The following is a 20,114-nucleotide window of genomic DNA, read 5'->3' as shown; positions in this document are numbered from 1 at the left end:
GAGTGATGACCCATGCATTAACAGTAAACGTACTAATATATATATATATATATATATATATATATATATATATATATATATATATATATATATATATATATATATATATATATTCAGGTGAAGAGAATACAAAAATTACTTTATCATTCCAGAATGAAAAGAAAATTCTACTCGTGGGATGAGGCAATGAACCTCCGAGAAGTAAAGGTAAGGCTTGTTCCCTTGCTGAGGCTTGGGGGCGGGACACCGCCACCCCTCGCCTTTTGCTCTGAGTACATTTGACTATTGGCCATATTCCCAGTCCAGCACATATGATCACCTTTAACTACCGTATTTTCAAATCTGTTTCTTTCTCGTTTCTCACTTCAATGCCCTTCTTCACGCCTCTCTGCCGATATATATATATATATATATATATATATATATATATATATATATATATATATATATATATATATATATATCCTCACGTACAAGTGATAACACCGCGAACGAATAATTACTTTCGACGTGGTACTATTATCATCATCGAACGTTAAAAGTGTAAAGCGTCGTCGAGAATCAGGCTGCCAGTGTCCGGTGATCTCACCACCTGACCCACACACTCATGACTCTCCAGCAGATGCTTGAAAGCTATGGAATGCCTGAAGATGAAGAACTTTTTTTGGGATAGTATTCACAAACCGTTGTGTCAGTCAGAGTGGACCGTCAAAAGAGGCGGGTGTGCTGACCACAGATATAAGCGATTCGAGGATCGGCAAACGGACTCAGCAGGGCAGCCCATGCTATCTATGTTCGCTGTAGAGAGCATCATCTCCACGAATAGGAAGTACATGTGTAACATCCGGCCGTGTGCGACCGCCGCTGACATTTCCCCAGGAATGTGGCGTTGGGTTTTTCATGAGGGAGCTACAGAGCAGGCATCCAGTTCCTACCAGATCCCGACGTTGCATCCGCCGCCCGACTAGGCTTTTCAATATTTGAACAACGATGATGTTGACATCCTCCGCCCGGTCGACCAGAAGACATTTCTATCTTCGAGTTATGGACTGCTGACGGCAGACACTGGTCACCTCAACGCAAAATCAACATTACACTCTGCATATTTCATAGGTGCGGCCCGCCTTCTTATACGGTGGGCCTCATGTAAACTTGTATGTGCCATAAGTGAATATTTATGAGAAAGCCAACAAAATGGTATCCGTAACATTTACTGTTGGCATGAATACTTGAACATCAAAGAAATCTTGGAAATATGGGATCCTTTTAACGTAATGCCGAGACAAAAAAGGCTTCCCACGACTGTGCCCGGAGAGAAGGACAGTAACTGAAACCCGAAAGTTCCGGTTTTAGGGCGGCAAGCTGTAGGCCGTCTGGAATCAAACATGCATAGGTTCGAGTCTTGGTCGCGGCAGCCGGTCCACAGTCCACCCAGCGGTTGATCCTCTCCTCGGGGCAGGTCGAGACCGACAGAATTGGGTCCCCGGCACAGGATATATATAAACGTTAATGACCTTGATTAGGACATTGATTTGTCCGCGTCATCTCTCGTAACAAAAAGGGAAAAAAAAAAAAAATATACAAAATCTTGCCTCTGAGTACGGCAAACTGCATGACGCTGATTCCCTGGATGAAAAGGCTAATCTCTCTTTCATGAACCAGTCATCCATCATGGCTTCCGAATCACAAGATTCAGGTTGATGGCTGCGCCCGTTTAAATGGCAATCCTCATTGACCTCATCGCCAAAGCTCAGGTGGACGTAACTTGTAACGTCATCCACAAAGACATGCAAACCTGTGGTACAGGCTAGGGCACGGAACAAGTTGGTCGTGAGCTGTGACACGCGCTGAGCGACCGAGAGCAGTGTCAGGGAGGCAGGCGAGCCTCCCAGACGTTAAGTGGCTTTGTACCACGACTTAATGAGCAAAATCCTCGATGTGTTACTTGGTGATGCTAGGAACAAGGACAGGGAGCCATCAGTGTTGCCAGGCAGCCGTGCATGAGGCCAGGTAACTTAAGTATAGCCAGGTACGGTAGCTGTGGCCAGGTAACTAAGTATAGCCAGGCACTGTAGCTGTGGCCAGGTAACTAAGTATAGCCAGGCACTGTAGCTGTGGCCAGGTAACTAAGTATAGCTAGGCACTGTAGCTGTGGCCAGGTAACTAAGTATAGCCAGGCACTGTAGCTGTGGCCAGGTAACTAAGTATAGCCAGGCACTGTAGCTGTGGCCAGGTAACTAAGTATAGCCAGGCACTGTAGCTGTGGCCAGGTAACTAAGTATAGCCAGGCACTGTAGCTGTGGCCAGGTAACTAAGTATAGCCAGGCACTGTAGCTGTGGCCAGGTAACTAAGTATAGCCAGGCACTGTAGCTGTGGCCAGGTAACTAAGTATAGCCAGGCACTGTAGCTGTGGCCAGGTAACTAAGTATAGCCAGGCACTGTAGCTGTGGCCACGTAACTAAGTATAGCCAGGCACTAGCTGTGGCCACGTAACTAAGTATAGCCAGGCACTGTAGCTGTGGCCAGGTACCCCGTGAGTGTGGCCAAGTACCTTAGAGTGCGAATGCACCCTCGCGAGAGCGTGGGTGTGCGAAGTTGCCGGTGGATTCCAACGAGTAGGAGCCCTTGCATCTGTGGGCATGACCAGGTACCTACCTGGGTGTAACCAGAACTTACTTGACCTTTATTACCAGACGATTCAGCATATTCAAACCGCCTGTTACTATGAGTTTATCTATTTGATACTTTTATATGAAATGACTAAATTACCCTGCCTGCTGGCAAGAGGTGACACCCGGCTCTGTAATAAACACAGGAATCGTTCGTTGCCTTGCACGAGAGAAAAATGTATCCGATATCGCTTCAAGCATCGATTGTTGTGAGTGGCTAACCGATGGAATATGACCTGATGTGCTTCCGAGGCTCAGGTGACACAATGGTGGTCTTGGTGCGCTCTTGGGGCCCAGGAGACATAATGGTGCTACTGATCTCCTACTGAGACTCTGGACACATAATGGTGGCCCTGGTGTGCTACTGAGGCCCAGGAGACATAATGGTGCTATTGAGTTGCGTATACTTGGCAAGTTTCCGTGTCTGGCGCCAGTCTTGTGAGAGAGATGCAAAACAAAAGCAGCTCGTTCTACGCCTAACTTTTCTCATATCAATACAAAAAGTATTTGATTACGAAGTGACAAGGCACAGCTGAGGAGGTACCTCAGTACATGATTGAAACAGCGACCGTTGTAGGGGCGATGTAGGTTAAGCCGGTCGGGAATGTTGCCGTTGCGGCGAGTGTGAAGTCGGTCGAAGCCTAGCCCTTAACGCACAACATCAATATTCCAAATGAAACTTCAGCGCGATTAAGGTGTGGTCGATGGCAAAGTCCTCTTAAGCAGTGAGGATTATGCAAACTTATGTTGACCTTGTGTTCGTAAAGCCGGAGAATCATGAGTAGGAGTAAAGTAGGTCAATGTTAAGGCTCTGTCCATTACATGCACAAGATGAGTGGGGTCTGCAACCCTCATTTTTATCAGACGCGTCCGGCCAAAGTCGTATATAAACGGCCAGGCTGACGACATACGAAAAGTGTAATGAGCTGCCAGCTAACTTGAGAAGTTGACGATGTTTGATTTGATTAACTACATTCCGGGAAGACAAGACACAGATAAGCGACGGAGGGAAAGACTCGGGGCAAGAAGGACGAATGATTTTGAAAGAATCGTATGATAAACGTGTCCTGATTTTAATTGATCTTCATTTATATCTTATTCGGCAGAGAAAAAGTCTTATATTGCTTTTTGTTTTTACAAAAATCATCGTATAATCCTACTTAAGTTTCTGCTGTCTTTCAGGATTTCTGACTGCTCATTTCATGTTTTAATTAAAGTAGTTTTACTTATGTTGCTTGATTACCGTGTGTGGCAGCTGCGGGAGGTCAGTATTGTGGCTCATTAGTTCATAAAGATAGCAACAGACAGCTCTGGTTCTAATATGGCCAATTCTACTATATTTCTATGTATATAAGCATCCAGAAGTCATTACTAATGTTCAATAGGTTACAGGGTTACAACTGTAACCTAGTGCTGCTGTAGCAGGGGTATGATGGCCTGGCCTTGGACCTGACCCTTATTGGTCAGGTCAAATGCTAACCGGATAACTATATAGTCAGGATCCTCTACCTTTGTAATATACATCTTCACTCCTGTCCAACTGGAGGGGAATGCCTTCCGACACATCAGCCCGTGTGCGATCTTTCTAATTTACGATACGTTCTGGCTAGATGCTGATGCGTCTGGCTGATTCACTGTCAGGCATTTGATTTTCCACGCATGGTTCTTTGTCACATCGACTGCACGCTGTCAGTGTTAGTGAGAATATAACAGCTTTTGCTCTTACGATGGCTTTGGGTGCGGAATACAAAAAAAAAAAAAAAAAAAAAATGTGCTAAGCGAAATGAACTACAATTACTGTAACAAGCGTCGAAATTTTTGCCACCTATCAGTGTTCGTAAGCTGATGCTATCGCATACACGGCGTCCGAGAAACTTTTGCTTACTTACAATGGCTGGCGCCTGCTACAAGTGTTTTATTCAGAGACCCTTTAAACATTCATCAGATTCATATATGTACCAAGCACCATCATGATGACTTTTTTTTCCCCCTCATGCACACTAGGGTCAATTCTGTCTTTTTTCTTATCATGCGCACTTGGGTCAACCCTGTCCTTTTTCTCAACGATCAAATTTACCAAATCAATGTGAAAGCTCCCCCCGGTTTCTTTGTTAACACAATCAATAATCAATACATCTGAAATCCATTTGAATGGTAGTCAAATATCGCATGCTCTTTGTCCATCAACATATTAATAAAGCTAAGATACATTTACGGAAAGATTAATAATAATAATAATAATAATAATAATAATAATGCAGATGCAGTGAAATACAATAACGTAATTGAAGTCTTATGTTGGTGATGCAGTATCATTTGCATTTATCTTTAGTTGACACAATAGTCAGATAATCCCAGCAGAGTTCTCTTAATTACCACGTAGGCTTAGGACTCGAACACGCTGCAGTCAGGACAGGGCATCCGAACCCCGTTGACAGTGACGGTCCGAGTCCTGGGTACGATGGCGTGGCCTCTGACCTGGAAGGCGTGGTCAAAGGCCAGGCTTACCATACTCAAAACAGCCGTACCGACGTGCCCAGCCGGCATCATCTCGTCGCGCGCAAGACTTAACGTTACATGTACATGACTTCACAACAACGGTCAAATTAACATTCTCATCCAATTTATATAACACTGTCGTACAGCTCAAGAGGCAGTTCAAAAGTAGCTACGCCTGCCCAGTAATTTTTTCATTCCCTATCAACTTGGAACTGTGCTGATGTCCAACGCCGTGACTACAGTGTGCGAGGACTACAACGCCCCGCTCGTCCACAACGCTGGCTGAGGGCTACGTACTTCCCCTTGTGCACAACCACCACAAGGCTCCCCAGGGAAAGGCGGCGGCCGGCGTCATGCTAATCAATACATCCATGCTAAGAATATGATTCTCCCCCCCCCTCACCCCACCAATCACACTTACTCCCCCTTCCTCTCCCCCCTCCCCCCTCTTGTCACCACCAGAACCGCCATTGTCTGTAACTACCACTGCGATGAAGGTCACCACCTCGACTGATTTTCGTTCGTTTCCCTTCACTTGAGCCTCCACCCACCCACCATAACCATACAATCAGCACCATCTGCTCTCCTCTAGCACCATCATCGCTACCACCGGCCGGTCGTGGTCCGTCCACCAAAGGGCACTCTGTCGTTTCTCGGAAGACCTTGTGGATCTTCTCCACCTGTGAAGTAAGGTTTGTGGGTGGAATGGCCCGGGAGGCGTCACGTACCCAGCATAGCACCACGTTACTCAGCGATGTACTAATCTGTTATTAGATTACTGGACTGCATTTCATGAACATATGAAGGGCAATAGCCCTGATGGAAGTACCTAGGTTCTAAGGTGTAAAAAAACTGCCACAAAGTGCAAGACTTAAAACTCAGGGGGAGCTAAGTGACTAATTAAGTATCGTGACCGACAAAACTTGCTGCTGTTAATTGAGCCGTAGAGAACACGATGCCACAGGTAGCACAAGGGCATCGCTTCGAATCCGTTTGCTGCTCGTCCAGTGGCGGGTGGCGGCCAAATGCACGTTGAACTGCATTGATCGCCACGTCCATACACCATAATGTTACCAAGATGAACTAATAGGATGTACGCCCCCACACCAATATAAGTCGTGTCCACAGACATTCTTTGGTTAACGAGGACAATCTCTCAATGAGGCAGACTCACAAGAAAGAAGCGACGCGTAGCAACAACACCAAAACCATTTATTTCTCTCACGATAACTTTCCTTTCCTTAGATCCCCTCGCGTCAGTCAGTAGCCTGGAGGAGGAGGAGACGCCAAACTGTCCCCAAGATTACATTTAACTTAATGGGGTTACCCTCAACCCTTCTCGCCTGGGGTCTTCAAATCTATATACTCTGGCTTTTAACGGGCCGGTTTTCTCTGAATCACCAGAAGCTGTTCTACTGGTGCGTCACCGCGATTCATTGGGGAGGGAACTCTTCGCTTTCTGGGAACTTGTGGCGATCTAACAGACACCAGGACATGGTGGAATCCTCTCTACCGAATAGGGAAGAACTATTGTTCTATTGGGTTTAGTGTCAATGTGTGTGTGACACGCCTTCAGCTCTGCTGCTGGGGGTACGTGGAGTGCTGTGGACGGTGTGTTATCCACCCTGACGTGTCTGTGGTGTTGACTGGACGGTTGAATGACGTGTGTGTGTGTGTGTGTGTGTGTGTGTGTGTGTGTGTGTGTGTGTGTGTGTGTGTGCGTGCGTGCGAGCGAGCTATTTAATTATATGCACCTTTCTTTCTACCCCCCCCCCCCCTCTCTTTTTTTTCTCTGAAAAAACTCCCCCCCCCCTCTCTCTCTCACACACAAACACAACACACGTTCGCACGCACTTGGTAGGCTAACTCGGGGTTGTTTACTAGTCACCATGGCAACCATCTTGCGTGGCCAGCTGATCTATCGCCAGCTGGTCGGCCAACCCGCCGCTCGTACAACTTAATACACTGGCACCACTGCTAACAGGAAACGTTGAACTGATTCACATCTTACTTTAACTTTTTTTTCATATTCATTCTTTTTACACAAAGCATATTCAAGATGGACTCATTTCTTCATTTATCTAAGCGTGTCTGACGTGATTCCCGTATTACGGTGAGAAATTGTGATCATATGTCGTTATTCTTGTGAAACTGATAAAGATGTTTACTAATGCGATGTACAGCTTTCTGATAGAACGCTTTACCATGCACTTCTGTCAAATATCTTTATCAGTTTCACAAAAATACTGCCAGGGTCTCTAACTTATTTTCTGGCAGTATCACTCGTTAAGTAACATAATTAAGAAGTGATTTGCTTCAACAGTGGTCTATAATGAACAGGAAACCTGTTATAAAAATCATACGAATATGACAAGGAAGGAATTAGAAAGCCAGTTTTCGCATCGTACACCAAGAGAAAAGTGTTTGTCAAAAGTCACCTATGCATATATGGACAGAACATTCACAACCGAGTGACGGTGTTGGAAGACAGATGCAAATCCCTCTGGCTGCTGGACAGGTCTACGGATAAACACCCTGGCCATTCGTCCCCCAAAGATGGCTGCCGACACGTGACGTCACAGAAAAACACGGTGCTCCTCTGGGATGTGGAGCGGCACGGTTGCTGGGCTCCCGCCATCCCCTCCCTACTATCCCTCGCCTCAAGGTGGTCGTCTATGGCTAATCAATGGTCAAGTAATATACCGGCTCTATGGCTAATCAATGGTCAAGTAATATACCGGCTCTATGGGTAATCAATGGTCACGTGATCTCTCGGCTCCATGGCAATAAGGCACAGCTAATGATGCTCAGCAGGTCTCGACTCCATAACAAACCTTATAATTTTCCTTTTTACCTCCCTAACCTCGACGGTCGTAGTTCACTTCACGATGAAGCCCTGGCTATGTCACTTGATGTGTCATACTCTACCGTGAGTAGCGGGCCAGTTTTACCTACATTTCCCTGCAAAAAGCTGTGCAGCCTTGGGCTACAGGACCCTTTAGAAAAGTCTTGGGGTAACTAGCACTCTCACACAGAACCTGGTCCAGAGATAAAGATGAAAAATATAAATAAAATGTAAAGTTATCCTGTCAATAATGAGTTTCTAACGTGCGCGCTGGCAACTGTTGTCAACAAGGCAAGAAAAGAGGAAAATAACATCTTCCATTCGAGAGAGACATAATGATTATACATTTCATATGACCCTAGTTAAGGAACCAACAACTGAGTCGCCATAAACCTAATCTTCATGTCACGCTAAGCAATATTTTGGCGGGAGTTACTGCCTCTATGGCGGTCCGCTGAGGGAGGGAGTTCATGCCGGCCACGACCGCTGTATGAGCTAGGTTAGGGATGCCGGCCACGACCGCTGTATGAGCTAGGTTAGGGATGCCGGCCACGACCGCTGTATGAGCTAGGTTAGGGATGCCGGCCACGACCGCTGTATGAGCCAGGTTAAGGATGCCGGTCACGACCGCTGTATGAGCTAGGTTGGGGATGCCGGCCACGACCGCTATATGAGCTAGGTTAGGGATGCCGGCCACGACCGCTGTATGAGCTAGGTTAGGGATGCCGGCCACGACCGCTGTATGAGCCAGGTTAAGGATGCCGGTCACGACCGCTGTATGAGCTAGGTTGGGGATGCCGGCCACGACCGCTATATGAGCTAGGTTAGGGATGCCGGCCACGACCGCTGTATGAGCTAGGTTAGGGATGCCGGCCACGACCGCTGTATGAGCTAGGTTAAGGAGGTTAATAATACGGTCCCATATACTTCACGCGAGGTATATGCCTTTCAAGGATGATTGTGACCGGTTAAAATGTCTCAGTGTTAAGTGGTTATCGACGATGTGTATTTGGGTAGTAGTTAATATGGGAATGGAGCTTCGTAAGTCAGTATCAATTTTCTCCCCCAGTCAGGAACTTTTGTGTCAAAAAAAAAAAAAAAACTTGTCCTCCGTTACTGTGTGTAAAAGGTTGTTTAGAAGCGAAGGAGTGGCTGGCGGGCGATCATAACGTGAAAAAAGCCAGGAACATGGGCGGCTGTAGAAGGGAAGGGAAGGGCCCTGGTCAGGCAAGTCACAAAGGCCAGAGGTCAAAATTACAATCCTCGTCAGTACGGATTATGTGGGCGAGAGGGAGGGAGCAAGGGAGAGGGAGAGACCTACTGCTGGTGTTGGTGAACAGGGATATAGTTGTTGGTGATCTTGTATGAATGTTAAATTCTCTCGCTGGTGCCGGAGAACGATGAGAGATCTGATGGTGGTGTTGGAGAAATGACACGAGTTAGGTTGGTGGAGTTCGAGAAAAGAGAGAATTCTGATAGTGGTGTTGGAGGAATGGTAAGAGTTAGTTTGGTGGTGAGAGATCTGTTAGCGATGCTGGAGAATGGCGAGAGATTTGTTTGTGGTGTTGGAGAATGATGAGAGATCAGTTGGTGGTGACAAAGAACGGCCAAAAAGTTCTGCTGGTGATGCTTGGGAGAGAGAGAGAGAGAGAGAGAGAGAGAGAGAGAGAGAGAGAGAGAGAGAGAGAGAGAGAGAGAGAGAGAGAGAGAGAAATATGATGCCCTGATCCCTGACCTGAAACTTATGGATCAGATCAAAGAACGATGGGTCGTACTGCCGTCCTCAAGGGTCGTACCATCGTACTCACAGGACTAACGTAAATAAATCTACGCTACTAACATCAGTACAGACAATACACGCGCGTCACACCAACATGGCGTCGAGTACAGGGGGATAATGTTATCAGAATACGTGCACTTTATCTCTTCATCCTGGCTCCAGGGATGGAAGGTGATAATGATCCATAATTTCAGGTTGGACATAACTGTGTCACTGCAAGTGGCCGATATTTGTATCAGTCCCCTCGTACAGGAGACTTCCTCCTCAACGCACAACCTTCTTTCACAATCTTTTCCACTCGACAAGTCGGGTTTACTAACACCTAGAGCTAAAATTCACCCCAATATATATATATATATATATATATATATATATATATATATATATATATTTTTTTTTTTTTTTTTTTTTTTTTTTTCCAAAAGAAGGAACAGAGAATTGGGCCAGGTGAGGGTATTCCCTCAAAGGCCCAGTCCTCTGTTCTTAATGCTACCTCGCTAACGCGGGAAATGGCGAATAGTTTAAAAGAAAAAAAGATATATATATATATACATATTAGTTTATAACATCAGTTTACTTATCTTCACATGGGGGTTTTCCCTGAGACGAGATAAAATTCTATTGATCCAGGACTCAGAAGGTCAGACATTCCAGATAGGTCTGTCAATCGCTCCTTAGTCACCATATTTTTTTTCTCTCTCTCTGATAATCATAATAATTTCAGCGACATTGAGAGCATTACGGACGGTCTGTATGTGTGTGTGTGTGTGTGTGTGTGTGTGTGTGTGTGTGTGTGTGTGTGTGTGTGTTGTAAACTGTGAAATATAACCCCGAAAATAACGCCCGTTGCTAAGTGCAAACCTTCATATAATCCCATTACATCAGACACCCTGTACTACTACACCAGCTACGTGTCATGGCGGGATCTATCGTGACTCAAGCCAGTATCGGTAACACCATTAATTTCTTAGCATCTGGAATTATTTGGCGTGGTGATTGCGTCGTGGCGTGACTACATCCCGCTCCTCACCACTGCGTGGCCAACCTTGACTGACGTCAACTCATCAACGGTCGGCCGTTGGTCTGTTCTCACGACGCGCACTCTGGGGAGCGCCGACCAGCGCGCATCCTAGGGCATATCAGCCTTGACTGGCATATGAAAGACGCGTCCTATCCAAAGCATTTGTACCACATTCATCTTCCTCGAAATTAACGTCTCGGCTTTTCTTTTATCATTTTAACTTCCACATGTCTCTTCTCTCTGATACTATGTTGGTGTAAAATACTTTCGTAAATGCTTTCCCTCGTCTCTTCTTCCCTTTTCGTAAATCCTCGCTAAAATTTCAATTATGGCCCGGCTTTAATGTGGGGGTTCTGTCAGTAACTGAACCTTCAACATGAAAAAAAATAAATCTTACACGATCACAGACTTAAGCAACGTTGGGTTTGGTTAATACTTCAGTGGCGGCAAAACCTTAAGCTAAAAGCCGTATGCGGTGAGCACTACGCGTTAGCCCTGCCATATCTCGTTGTAACTACAGTATACCAATTAACTCCCTTCCCCCACGCAGCACTGGTCTAATTTCTAACAGCGATTCTATATCGTAATCTGTTTTACTAAGACGTGACTTAACTGTAACGTTTTCCCGTAGCATTCAAACATGGTGTTTGGGTCATCTGATTCCTTTATTATTTCTCTGATTACGCAATCTAATACTAGGGACTACGTCATCACTTCAGTGGTGTGATAATAATAATAATAATAATAATAATAATAATAATAATAATAATAACAATTTCTCAGTTTACAAACTCCAAAAGAAAAAAACTTTGGAAAATAATTTTCTTCACATTGGTTGTGTATAAACTCTTAAGTTGGGTACCGTCGCGCGTACATTACGACTCATACCGTCGTGCTCCAGGGCCGTACCGTCTTGTTCAAGGGGCTTCAGAACATAAGAGGAGGATTAGTCTGAATTTTAAATGTGCGCAATCTACTCGACAGATATTACACGAGCAACGTCAAGACTCACACAACTGAAGAGACGTATGATAACAGTATATAAGTTTAACGCTTCTGTTTATGTGATTCACGTTGTCATATACCACCACGACATTGCCTGGTTCTCCTCGCTTTCATGCCCTTCCTTGCTCGACACACTGAAATTTCAGTAATCCAACACTGATGACAAATGTGGGGAACTCGACTAGGGCTGAGTGCTCAGCCAGCATGAGTGGAGTATGCAAGTGTGAGTGTAAGCGGGAGCTACCCCATGGCCTGGGTTCACCTGTGTCCCTTCCCGTCTCTCCCGCAGTCGCTGAAGAAGCTCAGTCACGCCAACGTGGTCAAGTTGAAGGAAGTCATCAGGGAGAACGACACACTCTACTTCGTCTTCGAGTACATGAAGGAGAACCTCTACCAGCTCATGAAGTCCAGGTGAGTTGGCGACCCTTATTTGTCGTCCAGGTCAGTCTGACGAGCCTTAATTCTCGTCCAGGTGGTTGTGAGAACCCTTAGTCGTCGTCCAGGTGGGCGTGATGACTCTTGGTCGTTCAGGCGAGTGTGACGACCCTTAGTTGTAGTCCAGGTGGGTGTGAGAACCTTCAGTTGTCGTCCAGGTGGGTGTAGGGACCTTACGTGTCGTCCAGGTGGGCTCGAGGCCCTAAACAGTAGTGACCCCTTGGTTGCCATCCCTGCTGGCGAGTAGTAATGACGCTTATTACCCACAATGGTGACCCTAACTGGCAAATCTCAGGGTGTGTAGAGGGGAAAAAGGAAGGGTCATTAACCGTCGTCTCTCGTGACAAACTTTGATGATCATCCCGAATGGTGATTACTGATGGCGACTGTGATGAACATCCACCATAGCTCACTGTAAATAAGATGATCCCAAGGGATTGTCCACCATATACCTAACGTTGTTTGACCTTGCCTATGGAAGGTAGAACGGCTGTATGGCAACCCAACCTTACCTCCCGCGTTACAGGGAGAACAACGGTAAAGCAGTAATTAACCCAACCTTACCTCCCGTGTTTCAGGGAGACTAACTATCTACTGATAACACCCATGACCTTACCTTATATATACCGCAGGGAGAAGCACTTCAGCGAGTCCATGGTGAGGAACATCGTGGGGCAGGTGCTACAAGGTCTGGCCTTCATGCACAAGCATGGCTACTTCCACAGGGACATGAAGCCGGAGAACCTCCTGTGCATGGGACCCGAGCTGGTCAAGATCGCCGACTTCGGCCTAGCCAGGGAGATCAGGTCGCGTCCTCCCTACACCGACTACGTCTCCACCAGATGGTCAGTGGTTGAAGGGCGTGTTCACAGCCTCTCGAGTCTAAGTTGGAAAGGGAGAGTGAAGGAATACGTGTATGAAAGAGGTTTACTAAGATGCAAGTGGAATTAATAACAATTATGATGATAATAATAATAATAATAATAATAATAATAACAATAATAGTAATAATTAACAATAATAATAGTAATATTACATAATAATAAAATACCATATTTCATAATACCAGTCATTTATGAACAACAGGACAAAAATAAATACAGTTTACAAGCACAACCAGCTGTTGTAAGTAAGTCTGACGCTTGCTATACCAGCCAAACCTGCAATTCTTATCACACAAACATCATCTGTACGGTTCGTAAAGCGCATCCCCGTGGAAAGAAAAATGTGTGTGTGTGTGTGTATGTGTGTGTGTGTGTGTATCATCCCGGGTTAAATACACCCAAGCGACGCCCTTCCAGCCAGTACCCACAAACTGACAATCTTCCTTCAGTTAAACTTCTTCAAAAGCAGTAAATTCTCGCTAATCCATTACATCAGGCTTTATCCTCCGTGATCCACACTCACAAGACAACTAGTTCTGATAACACACTGGGTGACACGACACCCACCTTGCCTCTGGTGAACTTGGACAAGTATAGACTGTTGGGGGCGGAGGCAGGTAAGATACACAACACGTGATCATGACTTCCCCCGCATTTACACCAGCATTAACTGAAGCCGTGACTCCCTGGCAGTATCACACGTAGTATTACGGCTTAAGCACGGTACACTCGCCTAATAATATACACAGCATAAGAACCTGAGAGCATGCAGTGCCACAAGCCATCAAGGGAATCCTAAAGTTAATGGCAATTCTTTTCTTCCATCTTACGATCCATTTTTTCTTTTTCTCATAAATGTGATTCTTCCGTGAGCAGGGTCTACTGCGGAAGGACTGTTCAGGTTTAAAATTTCAACTTCAGGAGTGATAATGACCTTGTGTCAACTCATTTCTTCTTCCAGGAGCCACGTATGGTGGTCATAATTCCTCACATGACTCGATTTGACCCTCCTCCCCCGGAGAACACAACCCACTGCAGTCACAGTAGGGAACATTACTATAAAATTACCAGTCAGTATGATCCCTCCAAACAACAGGACGGTCCATCCTTTTTTTCCCGCCTCTTGAGCCTGAGCGAGTGGTGGGCGTAGAGAGTTCCTTCTCCTTAACAACCACAGTTAAAACCATGACCTAAAGACATTATTCCTCCAGCAGATAAGTTCTTTATGGACCTTACAGGTTTCCTGTAACCTGTTCTTCCCATGTACTTCCTCGCCCCAGGTGCTGAGGAGCGCCACACGTTCCTCAGACACAGGCCAATGGGCCCTCTGTTATCTCTCTCTTTCCCACGTACTCATGAGACCCTTCCGCCGTCAGGTATCGGGCGCCCGAGGTTCTGCTGCGCTCCACTAACTACAGCAGCCCCATCGACATTTGGGCCGTGGGCGCCATCATGGCCGAGATCTACACCTTCCGGCCGCTGTTCCCGGGGTCCTCCGAGATCGACCAGATATTCAAAATCTGCTCCGTGATCGGCACGCCAGATAAGGTAAACCCCGGGGAATTACGGGCGCCTGTGAACGGCGTCCTCGTAGGGTCGTACATCGCAAAATTGTAGCGGTAGATTATTGCTATAGAGTTATCTGTGGTAGGGCTTGAAGTCTGGGTTTAGTAAGTTAATACGATGTGGTCCTGTGTGGCAGCGTGAGTGGCCGGAGGGGTACTCGCTGGCGCAGCAGATGAACTTCAAGTTCCCTCAGTTCTCGCCCACGCCCCTGGCGACCCTCATCCCCAACGCCAGCCAGGACGCCGTCCAGCTCATGGCCGAGATGATGCGCTGGAACCCCGCCCGCAGACCCACCGCTCAGCAGTGTCTCAGGTCAGCATACCTCTACATGGTGACGCTACCCACCTGCACTAGGTGACTCACTTGCCTCACCGAGGTGTCGTGATATGAGGTGACGCAGGTCAGGACAGATGCTGACGTCAAGTTGTTCGGGGGGTTAGCCCGCTCAGCGACTTGACCCAGGTCCCCATCCACTAATGTCACAATTCATAAATCACTTCCCTTACCCCATCCACCTATACTGTTGTATATATCAGAACAGCACTTGGTGTCATTTTGAATCTGCACGAGAATAAATTCAATATCATCAGTGGATTTTCACGACAACGGCAGTTGTCTGAAGTTCAACCGATACAAAAGTAACATTCCTGAATGCCAACAATCAGTCTGAGGTCTCCGCAAATATTACAACACTAGAAATATTTTCAGAGACGTCGAAGTTACTGCAAGTACTAACTGGCATGATATGAACTCGATGCAAACAGGCACTACATAAACTCAGGTGGAGCTATCTGGTGTCACATATCATCCTCAATTGATGGTTATCTGGTGTCACATATCATCAAGTGATGAAGACAAGTGGCGTATATCTCCTTAGCGTTGAATCTTAAAACTAATCTGTTGATTATTCCCAGATGTTCCTAACTAACTATTTACATCATGGTAGTAGTAATTATATTTTGCCACTAACAGTCGGCAGAAAAATGCAAGCCCAAAAGGATCACAGAGGTCACAGTGTCTCTCTCAGACTCACAGGCGCCTTATAATTGTAACAACACTTATTATTGAGGTATTGCATAGGCTTACATAATTTTTCATACTGTAACCTCAGATGTCGCTAACTGTGTTCCATTTCCTCAGGTTCTCCTTCTTCAAGGACCACAAGTCCGACATGAACAGCCTAACATACTCACTGGGGAAGGCCCGTATCAGTGACCCCTACGCCCAGGATGAGAAGAATGCGTAAGTGATGAGAACACACTATCATCAGCGCGTAGGTGCTGATGACTCAAAAACAACGTCGCGTGAGTGACAGTAACACATCAGCCTTCAGGAATCTGTATCACTCGTATTGCATGAGGATGAATGGTAGTCGTTCTTAATAATCATTATATGGACTATCTCCATTGGAAAGCTATTCTAAGACGTAAAAAAAGAGAAAATAATAAATTGGGAGGTTTTGCAGGTAAACTAAGAGTTGCTAAACTACCAGTACATGTGTGTGGTTTGTAAATATCAATTAAATAAGTGAAGGTACAAACATCCTTTCCTTGCAGGGGTGGCGGGAACGCGGAGTTGGGCGCCATCATGGCCACCGGCGCGCACAGCATACGAGGAGGTGGGAAAGGCATGAGCAAGGTGTCCGCCGACACTAGCACGCACAACGGATACTTGCACCGCTCTAAGATCAGCCTAGACCTCGACCCTGGCACGAAAGGTCGCGACCGGCCTCGCCCGCCCCCAGCCCTCACCTTCCATCCCTCCGCCCGCCGCTTGGAAGGGGTTGACGCTTCCTTGGGAAGTATACGGGCCAGAGGGATCCAACCAAAGCCCTTCGTGGGTAGCGGGGTCAACACGAACTCTAAAACCACCAAAGAAAATAAATTCTTGCCCAGCGCCAAGCACTGGTCATCTTTCCGCGACCAGTCTTCCAACGACAACAAATATGGCGATTTTGAAGATAATAAAACAAATGGTTTTGGGAACTTAAGTAAGTAAATGGGATGTAGCTGGCCGTGGGTCCCGGGGTAGCTTACTTTAGCCAGGTCAAGGGAGGAAGGGACGCTCATCCCACTCGTTATTTTCCTCTCCATTGATCCCTCGCGCGCCCACACATGTGCTCGGTTGATAAAAACGATCCCCAGTACCGAGTGTGCAAGTCAGTCTTGTCTGGCAGATGGTGGAGTGATCGCGAGTGCTTTAAGGAGAGGCAGGAGTGGTCGGATGCCGTACCCTGCCTGCCCAAGTAGGGCAACATCCCTCCTACAACCCCGGTTGTAGCCTAGCTCTCTCTTGCTGGTATACTGGCAGCTATAAGGTCATATATATATATATATATATATATATATATATATATATATATATATATATATATATATATTGGCCTCGCATATTTTTCTGGCTTCTGTGTCATCTTGTTTAAATTGTAAATATTTATTACTATCTACGTAGAGTGACCCTCGACGAAAAACTGTTGAGCCTTATTAGTTCTGACTTTACGACAAAAATGCTATTTTTCTGTGCATCTTTCACATACAGAGTTTAGCCGACATTCTGTCTCAGTTATATATATATATATATATATATATATATATATATATATATATATATATATATATATATATATATATATATATTAAGGTCTTAACGATGCAATACTTTTAATACCGCAGAAGTAAGACACAAAAGTTTATCTTAAGCTACAGATATGAAGCAAACACAGCGGTAAGCCTTAATATTTTGAGGGTGAGAAATAAAAGCATTATTATTCTACACCTGAAAAATATGAAACTGACACATAATTTTATAATCAAAAGATGTTACTTATGATGGGGTAATAAACCCGCTAACCTCTCTCACCGGCTCTGGACTATTTATATAACCAGTTTCTTTAAGTTAGGTCAAATATTTTGCAGGAATTCAAGAAGCTACATACTGCTATGCGAATCATAGAGAAAAGTCTTACTTAAAAGATCCTGCATAAGTAAGAAATGTTTAAAAGTCCCAGTTACGCTCCTTGCATCTAGACTAATGATAATCACAGTCCACGTAAAGAGCAATGAAAATAACACAAGAGTGTGCATTAATGATCATAGGGTTAGACAAAATCCTTATTTCAAAAGAAACCTTTTGCCCAATAAATTGTTTCAAGAACGTTTTACCTTGTACTCAGCTTCGCTGATTCTCACACGTCCAGTTCCAACAGTAGCTAACCTTAATGGCCACCTTACCAGCGCCTAGCCTTTCAGTAGAGGGGAGAGGAGCAGGTCAGCGGGCCAGCCAGCCCAACGTCGTGCCATGGTCGAGAACATCGCTCAGTCCTCCTTATGGATGACTGCGGCCTAGGGTATGGCATGTCTGACTTTAGGAAAAGGTCAAGTAGATGCTATTCCCGGCCAGATCTCCGTTTAGACCAAGGTGTCAAGCCTTTGTCTATACTGTGGGCAAAGGCTGTAAGCCATTTTCTTGAGTGGAGTTTCTGTCACGGATACACAAACCTGTAACTTCACTGGAACGATGCAACCGAAGAGGCGTTGTAACACTTTCACATTTACACAAATGCTTTTTTGCCAGTACTAAAATGAATCTCCTTTCTCCGTTGTGATGCACAGGAGTTTGGGCTTGTTGTTGTGCACATTTATCTTTATTTTCCCAATTGGTTTTTATTAAGAGTTCTGAACCACCAGAAGTTTCCATACACTTGAGTGGGCGTAACACGGAAATTCTGTAGTTTCGTTTGAAAACTCACGTGTTCGATCCTAAATGTGCAACTTGCGTTATGAATTATTTACAAGCATGTCCTTTATTCATGGTTTTTCGCACTCACAGATGTATTTAGTTTCTTAATCAGGCCCATTAACATCACATCTTGGAACAGGTGATGGAAACCATTAGTAAGTGCTATGATATAATGCTAAATACCAGTTTCCATATATCTTCCTTTCCACACAGAAAGGGGATCTCCTTCCATGACACTGATGCTGTGATATGAATCCCTCTCAATCACTCACAGTTGCATTCGTGTCATGATAAATCCAATCACATCTGTTTTAATGATAATATAATGATACATATTTTCTCACCTGTCCCTTACTTAAATAAGCAGAATGTGTAAACCACTAATGCCTCTTAGAATTCCTGATACCAAATACGTCCCTCCCTCCCCAGGAGCGGTCAGTCGGAGTATGCCAGGGTCGCTCGTGTCGGTACAAGCCGGGGGCTTCGGCGGAGCTAACAACCCCAGCGTGGTGGCCATGAGGACCCACTCCTACCCCAGCAACGCTACCGGCCTAACCTCCTCCTCCTTCACCAACACCGGCCACGCGCGCTCCACCAGTGCCAACTCCAACGTTCACGGCAGGACCAACTGGGCAGCCAAGTGAGTGATGAGGAAGTATGGGAATGGGGCAGCTGTAAGTGACACGGAATGCAAGGCAAGAGGGCCTGTAGGTGTCGCAAGTGGAATTAGAGAGATTTATCAGACGAGGTGTGTCAGGTATATTTAGGCAGTGCTTGTATCAAATTTAGATATTTTTGAAGTCCACGGGAAGTATGAATGGAACTGCAACAATCTTAGTTATCAACAGAAAAAGTATGGTCAAATATAGCAAGGAAACAAAACCCTACTCCTGACGTTTAAGTGCAGTGAATTATTTCTAATTTGCAAGCATTAGCTCCTACACCTAGAGGCTTCTATGAGGACAAAACGGACATGGTTATAAGTAATGCATTTTCTTTTCTAATAAATAAAATAAAAATACCGTTGGCAAGCTTAAGCGTAAATGTTAATGGTTTGGTAATGCATATTAACATAAAAAGAAAAAAAATGCAATTGAGTGGGAGACGTATAAAAGAAAGAGACAGGAGGTCAAGAGAAAGGTGCAAGAGGTGAAAAAGAGGGCAAATGAGAGTTGGGGTGAGAGTATCATTAAATTTTAGGGAGAATAAAAAGATGTTCTGGAAGGAGGTAAATAAAGTGCGTAAGACAAGGGAGCAAATGGGAACTTCAGTGAAGGGCGCTAATGGGGAGGTGATAACAAGTAGTGGTGATGTGAGAAGGAGATGGAGTGAGTATTTTGAAGGTTTGTTGAATGTGTTTGATGATAGAGTGGCAGATATAGGGTGTCTTGGTCGAGGTGGTGTGCAAAGTGAGAGGGTTAGGTATAATGATTTGGTAAACAGAGAAGAGGTAGTAAAAGCTTTGCGGAAGATGAAAGCCGGCAAGGCAGCAGGTTTGGATGGTATTGCAGTGGAATTTATTAAAAAAGGGGGTGACTGTATTGTTGACTGGTTGGTAAGGTTATTTAATGTATGTATGATTCATGGTGAGGTGCCTGAGGATTGGCGGAATGCGTGCATAGTGCCATTGTACAAAGGCAAAGGGGATAAGAGTGAGTGCTCAAATTACAG

The 20,114-nt window shown here is 45.3% G+C and overlaps 1 protein-coding gene and 1 long non-coding RNA gene across 5 annotated transcripts in view; one reads left to right on the top strand and one right to left on the bottom strand.

Annotated features, from left to right (window-relative positions):
* LOC139756879 (uncharacterized) overlaps positions 1–20,114 on the bottom strand; it is a 108,770-nt gene that overhangs the window by 59,243 nt on the left and 29,413 nt on the right. For both annotated transcript variants that reach the window (XR_011714456.1, XR_011714455.1), the window contains exon 2: positions 12,872–13,137. This is a non-coding gene — a long non-coding RNA (uncharacterized lncRNA). The remainder of the gene's footprint in view (positions 1–12,871; positions 13,138–20,114) is intronic.
* The window catches only part of LOC139756878 (serine/threonine-protein kinase MAK), a 66,075-nt gene that overhangs the window by 39,277 nt on the left and 6,684 nt on the right, over positions 1–20,114 (top strand). For 2 of the 3 annotated variants that reach the window (XM_071676738.1, XM_071676739.1), the window contains exons 3-10: positions 153–207; positions 12,110–12,231; positions 12,888–13,100; positions 14,516–14,687; positions 14,842–15,017; positions 15,846–15,947; positions 16,262–16,695; positions 18,873–19,083. In XM_071676738.1, coding sequence (XP_071532839.1) covers positions 153–207; positions 12,110–12,231; positions 12,888–13,100; positions 14,516–14,687; positions 14,842–15,017; positions 15,846–15,947; positions 16,262–16,695; positions 18,873–19,083 — 1,485 coding nt within the window. The remainder of the gene's footprint in view (positions 1–152; positions 208–12,109; positions 12,232–12,887; positions 13,101–14,515; positions 14,688–14,841; positions 15,018–15,845; positions 15,948–16,261; positions 16,696–18,872; positions 19,084–20,114) is intronic. The other variant, XM_071676740.1, reaches the window with a different exon arrangement.

The sequence above is a fragment of the Panulirus ornatus genome, chromosome 23 (genome assembly GCF_036320965.1).
Source record: "Panulirus ornatus isolate Po-2019 chromosome 23, ASM3632096v1, whole genome shotgun sequence".
NCBI classification, from domain to species: domain Eukaryota; kingdom Metazoa; phylum Arthropoda; class Malacostraca; order Decapoda; family Palinuridae; genus Panulirus; species Panulirus ornatus.
Note: the sequence above shows the minus strand (reverse complement) of the source record. Positions and strands in the feature narration are given on the sequence as shown.